This window comes from Capricornis sumatraensis, chromosome 1 (assembly GCF_032405125.1).
Source record: "Capricornis sumatraensis isolate serow.1 chromosome 1, serow.2, whole genome shotgun sequence".
Lineage (NCBI taxonomy): Eukaryota > Metazoa > Chordata > Mammalia > Artiodactyla > Bovidae > Capricornis > Capricornis sumatraensis.
The window spans coordinates 249793555-249803170 of record NC_091069.1 but is presented as its reverse complement, the minus strand read 5'-3'; the positions used below and the strand labels follow the sequence as shown (position 1 = coordinate 249803170).

The 9616-nt window shown below is 53.9% G+C and overlaps 1 protein-coding gene across 1 annotated transcript; it reads left to right on the top strand.

Annotated features, from left to right (window-relative positions):
* The first annotated feature begins 4082 nt into the window (after positions 1–4082).
* On the top strand, positions 4083–7553 carry LOC138083464 (cystatin-B). Its single transcript, XM_068977336.1, has 3 exons — positions 4083–4277; positions 6679–6780; positions 7229–7553. The coding sequence occupies exons 1-3, from the start codon at positions 4212–4214 to the stop codon at positions 7355–7357; spliced, it is 297 nt and encodes a 98-aa protein (XP_068833437.1). The 5' UTR covers positions 4083–4211; the 3' UTR covers positions 7358–7553.
* Positions 7554–9616: the final 2063 nt, after the last annotated feature.

The window sequence follows — 9616 nt, the reverse complement described above, 5'->3', positions numbered from 1 at the left end:
ACAATTTTTTGGCTTCACTGCACAGCAGGCACATGGAATCTTAGGTCCCCAACCAGAGCCTGAACCCATGCCCTGTGCAGTGGAAGCATGAAGTCTTAACCACTGGACTTCCTAGGAAGTCCCCTAAAATTTTGATCCTTCTGAATACAGATTTCAAGTTGAAGTGAATGGCCCCCGGGATCTATGTGAAGAGAGAGTCTCCAATAAGATGAGAAGCTGTGGCCTCAAGGAATGAGAGACATCAGCATTTTTCAGGGCCTTTGGCAGAAAAAGTAATGCTCATTATGGGTGAGATTTATGTTTGTTATTACACACAACGACAGTGATAACATTATCCATTCACCATAGGGCTCAGACACTGACCCAAGCATTTTATGTCCATTAACTCACCTGGTGCTTAAATTGGACACAGAGAGGCTCAGCAGTTACTCCCACGCCACACAGCAGGCACACGGAAGGGCTGGATCGGCATTAAACCATCTGACCTTATAGCCTTCCATGGCGGCTTGAAAACATGTCTGGACCCAAGCCTGCAGCAATAAGGCAACACTGACTCCATAAAGCAGCAGGAGAGACTGACTATGCTGCTGTTGCTGTATCGTCGCTCAGTCGTATCCAACTCTTTGTGTGTGTAATAAAGTTTTATTAAAATATAAAGGAGATAAAGAAAGCTTCTGACATAGGCATCAGAAGGGGGCAAAAAGAGTACCCCCCCTGCTAGTTTTTAGCTGGATGTTATATGGTCACTAGTAGTCTGTTAATCGTATCCAACTTTTTTATGACCCCATGGACTGTAGCCCACCAGGCTCCTCTGTCCATGGGATTTCCCAGGCAAGAATACTGGAGAGGGTTGCCATTTCCTCCTCCAGGGGATCTTCCTAACCCAAGGATTGAACCCACATCTCCTGCATTGGCAGGTGGATTCTTTACCACCAAGCCACCTGGGAAGCCTGGACACTGACTATACATACAGACAATGGCCAGACCCCGTACATGTAACTAGAGAACTCTAACCCACAAACTCTGTGACAGTCACCCAGAAGCCAGACCACAGCCTCTACAGCCACCAGCCAGGAATATCACAACTTAGCCATGACTGCCATCTTCCCTAACTTTTGCTCCTCCCCTTTCTAACCTAGGACAACCAGAGAAGGTCAAGAATGCCCCCAAAATCAATCACACAGGATCCTCAGCTTACAGCAAGCCTGTCCACAGCTTCTCCAGGCCTGGGGCACACCTAAGCTTTCCTCCTTTCTAGTACAAGCTGTGCCCTTCTCTGCCTGCCTGTGAGGCTCTGCCAAAACCCAAGTCAAAGTAGAGGACCCCTGCTACAGCCAACTCTAAAAACAGCTGTCCACAGGTGTGTTACCCTCCTACTTGTTTTTATTTTAAAAATAAAAAAATCCATTGCTGCATGGGCTTTCTCTGGTTGCGGCAAGTGGGGCTTACTCTCTCGTGGGCTTCTCACCGTGGTGGCTTCTCTTGTGGCAAAACACGGGTTGTAGAGAGTGCAGGCTTAGTAGTCGTGGCCTGGCCCACCAGCTTAGTTGCTCCACAGCATGTGGGATCTTCCTGGACCAGGGATCGAACTTGCGTTCCCTGCGTTGGCAGGCAGATTCTTACACTGAACCACCAGGGCAGTCCCCTCCTATTTGTAAAAGGTGAGCACCTGCAGACCAGTCCAGCAGGGAAAGAGGTCACGCACAGGGAGGCATCCCAAGGTGGGCCACTCCCCCCAACAACCCCCACCCCCCAGCTGTAGAATGACAAAAGCCACAGAACGGCTTTCCTTGCCCTTCTTGCTCATTATTTTCTGACGTTTTGTTTTCAACACAGAGTTTTCCATTTTTGTGGGGTCGAAACTGTCTCTCATTCATTTATTAAGAATTATAGGAGTCTTGAAATGGAGTCCTGTGACTTCAGAGTCATGCCCAGGTGTCTCTCTTATCTTGCCTGCTTGTCCTAGCCAGACCTGTTCCATCACATTCTGTCTAATCAATAAAGAGTAGTGAAGGTCAGGGGCCTGGCGCTAGTGTCCCAATCAGCATCACTGTTTGTGTGCTGCTCTGAGTCATCCTCCAGGTAAGATAACCTTTTACAGAGTACGCTGAGACAGCCCGGAGTCACAGACCACCAAATCAAAGACATCCAGGCCATAAATGATTAAGACAATAACCCCAGGGTCTTCCCTGGTGGTCCTGAGGCTAAGACTCCACACCCTGCAGAGGGCGTGGGTTCAACTTCTGATGGGGAAATTAAGATCCTAAGTGCCAGGCAATGCAGCAAAAAAAAAACAAAAAAAAGTTCCAATTCAAGGATACCACTTGTTTTTATTGGTAGGAGTTCTTTATCAGAGAAGGCAATGGCAACCCACTCCAGTGTTCTTGCCTGGAGAATCCCAGGGACGGGGGAGTCTGGTGGGCTGCCGTCTATGGGGTCGCACAGAGTCGGACATGACTGAAGCGACTTAGCAGCAGCAGCGGCAGCAGGAGTTCTTTATATATTCTTATCAGATATGTGTAATGAGAATGGTGAATTTATCCCAGTGAATGGTTCAGCTTTTTATTCTCAAAAAACCGTCCTTCAGTGAATAGTTCTTTCTTTCCATTAAATGCAAATGATCAGTTAAAAAATAAATAAAAACTGCTAACTCAGAGACTTCCCTGGCAGTCCAGTGGCTAAGACTTTGTCTTCCAATAAGAGGCTGCATGTTCAATCCCTGGTTGGGAAACAAAATCCCACATGCCTTGCAACCTAAAATACAAAACATAAAATAGAAGCGATATTGTAACAAACTCAATAAAGACTTAAAAAAAAAAACAACAACAACTGCTCACTCAGACAGAGGAGGGTGGACCTGAGGGTGTCTTCCCCTCCCTTGCTTTGCTGCAGCCCCTGCTGTCAAAGTGCAGCTCTCTGAGCTTGGGCCTTTGCTGGCTGTCAGTTTCTCCTTCCTACCTCCCCAGGGCTAAACGTCACCTGACCTCCCATGCTTCCCTGAATTTACAGACCAGGCTCTGCCCTGGCACGTCCCAGACAGGCTCCTCTCCCCACACACCTGTTCACCTGCCGCTCCCACTGAGGCTCCACGCTGGGCCCCCAGGAGGCAGGGCTGGCCTGCACCTGCAGAGTCAGCCCCCAGGGGTGGCAGAGGCGCAGCACCCACTGAGGGGCAGCTGGACCTTTCTGATAGGCCAGTCCTGTCCAGACAGCTCCCAGCACAGCCCCACCCTGCCCCAAAAAGGCAGGGACCCTTTCTTTCCTGGATATTACACGTACTCTAAATCCTAAGCGGAACGGCCAGAACCAAACCTTTACTAACGCCCTCCCCGTGACCTCCACCCAGGCCTGAGGCCACTGGACTCCTTTGTGCCTCTTCTGTACGTCCACGTCAGCCCTTCACCCTGTCCTCGGGTCACACGCCCATTGTGTGCACAGCAGACCAGCACAGGTAGGGCGCTGAGCCAGGCCTAGGGATGAGGGGCGCCGGGCAGGGGCTTCTATTCCCCTCGGCCCTGGGCAGCTCTCAGGGCCAGCTCCCCGCTCCTCTGCGAACCCAAACACCACTCATTTCAAGACCCATCACTGTCATTCTGTCATCGCAGACACCGGGTCAAAGTGTGGGCACCTGGAAGCCAACGCAGGAGAGAGGGTCTGGGGGCCCTGAGTGGTCCGGAAGGCAGGAAGGAGGCAGGCTGGACCACCTGCACCCCGCGTCCTGCCCAGCTCGGGACGCGGAAACCTAGACGAGACCCACAGCTCAGCGCCCACCCCCGCGGCGCGGGGACCACCCCTCTCCCCAGACCCTGCAGACCGCGCCCCGGCCCACACCCTCTGACTCAGCCGCCGGGAGGACGACACCAAACCCCGGGAGGGGGGACAGCCCTACAGCACACGACCCTTGGTCCCGAGACGGCGCCCATCGGGGGTCCCGGGCTGCGGCCGTGCTCCTGTCCCCCTCAGTCCGCACTGACCGGACGGCCCGCGCTCCATTTCCTTCCGGGACGCCCCGCACCCCATTTCCGGTCCCGGTTCCCCCCCGCCCGCCGCGCGCTGTGGTTTCGCCCGCACGGCACGTGACCGCCGCGCCAGGTCCGGGCGCTCGACTCGGCTCGACCACTCCCACGAGTGTCCGCTGCTCCGGGAGTGTCCGCTGCTCCCGCGTGACCGCCGCCCGGTGTCCACACGCTCCCGCCCCGCCTGCCGCCGAGATGATGTGCGGAGCGCCTTCCGCCACGCAGCCGGCCACGGCCGAGACCCAGGCTATCGCCGACAAGGTTCGGGCTGTGTGGGGCGGATGGGGTACTGGGGGCCGGGGGCGTCCGCAGGCATGGGACGGAGGCGCTGCGCCCGGGCGCATCCCGCCCTGAGTCGGGCTGGACGCAGGTGGATGCACCTCCCTGCCTGCGAGGTTCTCTGGCGCGGAGGTGTCCACTGGGTTAGGGGGCGCGAGTTGACAGGGAATAGCACTTAAAGAGCAAAGGATACGGCAGGCGGGGTGAGGTCCCCATGCGTGAGTCTGGGGTCCGGGTCCCAGGCGTCCGAGACTCGGGCTGGACTGAGTGTAGCCCTTTTTGTGAGTTTGAAGTGGTCTCCAATAAAAAGTTTAGAAACAGGAAGTAACTGGGTCGAGGAGGCAGAGCCCGGTTCAGACCCTGGTCAGCTGTCCAGCCCTGTTTCCAGAAACGCTGGAAGATCAGGTTGGGGTGGGATGAGCTGGGCCTGTCCTGCCTGTCATCACAAGTAGGGCCTAGGAGGCTCGAGTTCTGATAAGCAGAGACTGAAGACAAGCTTTTGTCCCTTAACCTTCCTCCCTGGCTGCTGCCTCCTAAACCTCGGCCATGAGCTCAGCCCTGTTCCCTCTCCCGCGGTTGGGACCATCTGACTGCGGTAAAGGAAGGGGCCGAGTCAGTCTCCTGAGACCTGTGAAAAGTAGGCATTTGCTGGGACTCCCAGGAGAGCCAGATAGGAGGAGAGTCCTAGCTTTTCCCCTGTGGCCACTCAGAGCGCCCAGCCCTCCCGGCCTCTTCCTGGGTCTCCAGGCTGGAGAATCCCTGCTGGTCACCTGAGCTTTGAATGAGTGTGAGTCCCCTCGGGAGACGAGAGTTTCGGTCACTATGGCCTGCATTTGGGGTCCGTCCCTTGAGAGTGGACCGTCCTCACTGCCCCTGGGAACAAGGAGGCCGCCCCTGTGCTGGGTGGGCTCTGTGAGGGGCAGGGGCACCATCCGGTGACCTTCTGTACTGAAGCTTTCATGAACACGTGAGAAGTGAGGCCAGAGACAGTGTACCCACCATATCCAGTCCTATCCTAGGGCCCTCCCTGGCCCTCTGCCCACCTGGTCACTCTGGTCTGGGAACTGACAGCTTCCTAGTGACCCGTGGCCTTCTGAGCTTTCCTTGGCTCCAGTCCAGCCCGTCTTTCTCCTGGTCGGAGCTGTGTCGGTGACCTGCCATCCTGCAGGCCTCCACCTCCGCTGCCCCACCACCTCCACCTGGGCTTCTCCCCAGTCCTTGCACAGGGTGGGGTTCTCCTGCCTCCACTCCTGAAACAGGTGATTCAATCCCAGACCCCCAGGAGGGTCTGCGGGTGTCACTCGCTGGTCAGGTAAACTGTCTGAGGGTCAATTCCCTGCACACCTAGCAGGAACAGGGGCTACACAGCTGAGTGTTCAGTCGAAGGTGGGCACTGGCCCAGGGGGCACACCCAGCTGATCACCTGAGGGCCCTGGCAAACTCAGAGGGAGCAGGCAGCCAGACTCTCACTGCCTGACCCTCTCTCTGATCCTTCCTTCCACTTCATTCACAGGGAGTGCCCCTCCCTGAAGGCCTTTGTCAAGTGACTCACTGGCATGTATGATGGTGATCCCCTCGGCTCTCCAAGCAGCACACTCCTGGTCTTAACTGAACTCCTCTGACCCCCACAACTGATCTGAGGATTCCAGCGCAGGCAGCAAGCTCCTGTGGCTGCCAGTGGTCCAGACAGCAGCCTGAGCACTCGGAAACTAGCTTAGGTTTTCAAGTCAAGACAAAACAACCTGCTCTCCCCTTCCTCCTCAAAAATTCTCACTTCCCCAAAGGCCAAGACCCTGTAAAACACGACTGATCTGAGAGTAAGATTAACATCTGACACCAAAGATCAGAAACAATCTCTGCCCAAAGGCCCTGCAACCTAGAGAGACCATCTAAAGATGGAGCAAAGCATTTTTTTCCTACAAAAGTGCTTTATCTGCGCATATTCTGCCACGGAAGAAACTGGGATTATGTAAGAGAATTAAGGCACATCAATAAGATGGAAGATTAAATTTAATATTAAATTTTAACATTCTTAAATGTTTTAGTTTTCAAAGAGTAATTAAAAACTATATACTCTTTCAAATGAAGGTTTGAGTGAAAATGGTAATGTACGAACTTATATACACTGTTGTAACCATGAGAATATAAACTATCCATGTCTGAAAAAAAAAGGGCTAATGATACAGGCAAATGATAGCATTGAAACCTCAGCAAAATTAAGGAACTGTTTTCTGTACTTGAAATTAGGGCAAGCATTTTAATGTCTGCTCAGCTGTGAAGAACAAACGTGCTCTAGAAAGTGTGTAGAATGTGGGCATTAGAGTTCAGCTGTAATATCTAATACAGGTGAGCTCACCTATCTCTCCCTTCCCCCCTTCCCCAGGTGAAGTCCCAGCTGGAGGAGAAGGAGAACAAGAAGTTCCCGGTGTTCAAGGCTCTGGAGTTCAAAAGCCAGTTGGTTGCTGGGAAGAACTACTTCATCAAGGTGGGGTGTCCCCCTCAAAGGAAGGTCGAGTCTGAAGTGGGAGCTCACAGGTGCCCAGGGCAGGAGTGCTCAGCAGGGTCCTGTGGCAGCCCTCAGCTTCAGGGGTTTGGTGGCTGTCTAAAATGAGCATGCCTGTGCAAGCATGTGTGTGTGCATGTGTGTGTGTGCACGTGCGTGCTGCGGCCTCCTTGGAGAAGAGGACCTAGCCTTTTGGGTGACCAAGGGCTCTGCTGGAGTGAGTGTGGGTGAGGGGTGCTGTCTGGGCACCAAGGGCATTCTTTGCACTTGAAGGAGGAGGGTGGGAATGTCCTCAGCCCAGTCTCTGGGGACACGAAAGGACACAGCCTCTGGGCATCCAGGGCCCTCCTGCCTGTCCAGCCAAGTCCAGCAGAGCAGGGGGACATGGGGTCAGAGGCCCCACCTGCCCCTCACTGGACTCTCCTTTCAGGTTCAAGTGGACGAGGACGACTTCATGCACATCCGAGTGTTTGAAAGCCTCCCGCACGAGAACAAGCCCGTGGCCTTGACCAGCTACCAGACCAACAAAGGCAGGCATGACGAGCTGACCTACTTCTAGGCCCGATTTTGCAGAGTCCATCGCCCACAGGGGTCTCTCCTCTGCAGACTTGTCTGGGACCAGACGCAGTGCCCCTCGGGGTGGTGGTGTCTCTGTTCCCTGCTTTCACTGTGTTCATTTTTTCCTCCCAATCCATGATTTTAACTAAATTTCTTTTGAGGGGGGCTTGTGTTATCCTGAAATAAACATGTGTTTTCTGTTTTCACAAATTGTCTCTGTTGGGGTTTTTCCTTCATGTGGAGCTATACTCACAGTAGGGAAGTGTCAGCAGGTGAGAGGTGTCCTGGGTGGAAGTTCCGCTGGGCCTCCTACCTCCTGAGCCCCCTTCCCTGAGGGGCTGAGGACGGGAGAGGGTGGCCCAGGTGACAGTGGGCAGGTGGAACACCCAGGGTTCAGGGAACATGTGCTCTAACCACAGCTCCCCACGCCATCATAGTGACTCTGTCGTGTCTCCAGGTCTCAGAACCCCCCACCCCACCCAGTACAGTAAGAGGGGTTGAGAAAATCTGACCCTAGAGCATTAGTTCTAGATGGACTCAGATACATTCACACATTTTTGCTCGGGTAGAGATGCATGGGTGTGTGCGGGGAGGCAGTGACCCGCAGGGCCCGCTGAATGCCATGTCCTGCGAGTCTGGCCCCAACTACCCACTGACCGCCCGGGGTATGCGCTGCGTCTGTCTCAAGGCTTCCTGGTTTCAGCAGCCAGTTACTACCGTTAGTGGTCAGTCCAGTGGTGTGTTTGCCGTGTGTGTGTGTTCGTGTGCAGTAGAATAGAAAATGCACCCTGCGTTGTAAGACTAAACGCTGGGGTCAGTTCTGTGTGGCTCAGGGTCCAGGTAGACAGCCTGTTCCTGAGGGTCAGCGTCTGTCCCCTTCCTGTCTCCACTTTGTCTCTGGGGCAGGTGGTGTTTTATGTCAGGCCTGTCACTGGAGGCTGGGGGGTCCAGGTCATGTGGGCCGAGTGCAGAGCAGGTAAACACTCCTTGGGGAGCAAACAGACCTGTGAGTGCAGGAGGAGACTCTGAGTCAGGAGCTGTGTGTGTCCTGCTCTCCTGAGCTCTAGGACAGAAAACTTGCATCTTGGGCTCTTGGTGTGGTGAAACAGAAGCCAGTGAGCACATTCACATTGACTTGAAATCAGCTGTATTTCCACCTGGAAACTTCAGGTGAAAGGTGGGCAATAAGGGATGCTATGTAGGTGCCTGGACAGGGCCGACAGCCCACAGCTCATAGCAGGAAACATCTCATAGCAGAGAGCATGGAGCACAGGGACAGAGGCAGTTCTGATCACCAGGTTCAGACAGAGGGTCCCCCAGCTGTGTGCTGAGGGTGACAAGGTTTTGACACTAGAAGAGGTGGTTGCACACCACTGTGAACACTCTAAACACCAGTGATGTGCACACTGTCAAATGGTAAGCTCTTGCTAGTCCACAGGTCGGACCCCACACTTCTACTGCGGAGGCCTTAGGTTTGATCCCTGGTCAGGGAACTAAGTTCCCGCATGTCACACACGGCTGCCAAAACTAATTTTTTTTTTAAAAAGAGGGAACCTACTTCAAAAAATAAATAGAATGAAAAGAGTAAATGAAACAGTAAAGTGTATGTTGTAAGAATTTAACCTCAGTTGAAAATTGACTCAGATGCAGACAGGACACCAGAGGCAGTTGGGGGACTGCCGGGGAAGCTCTGTCATTGCCCCCAGACCCAGTGTCCCCATCAGCCGTGGGTGCTAACCCAGTGGACACCTCTGCTCTTTGGCCTTTGTGGTCATAGACTTGACTCTGGTTTGGGAGGCATTTGCTGAGAGATCTGGAGATGCCGAAGCCTAGGAAAGTAGGCCAGGTGAAGACAGAGGGGGGATGGAGAGCTGTCTCTATGAGCCGAGGACCCCCACAGGACAGGGAGAGATGGGAGGGGCTTCCTGCTGAGCCTGGGAGGGAGCGTGGCCCTGCTGACACCTTGACTTGGGTCTCTGGCCTCCAGAACCGGGAGTAAGGATATTTCTGTTGCCTTACACCCCCAGTGTGTGGGGCTTTGTGCCAGCTGCCCCAGAAGACCCATCAGCAGTGGAGCTGGTGTGCTGGGTGGGTGGCATCTTCCCCTCGCCCGACTCATCCTTTCTCAGCAGCCCTAAGGGGGTTTCTTCCTCTTCTGTGGGTTCCTCTCTTAAGTTGATGATTAATCTCTCTATCTGAAACTTTATTCTTTTGGTGTTCTGCACCTGTTCCTCCTCAGGACAGAGGAGTATCAGAGAAA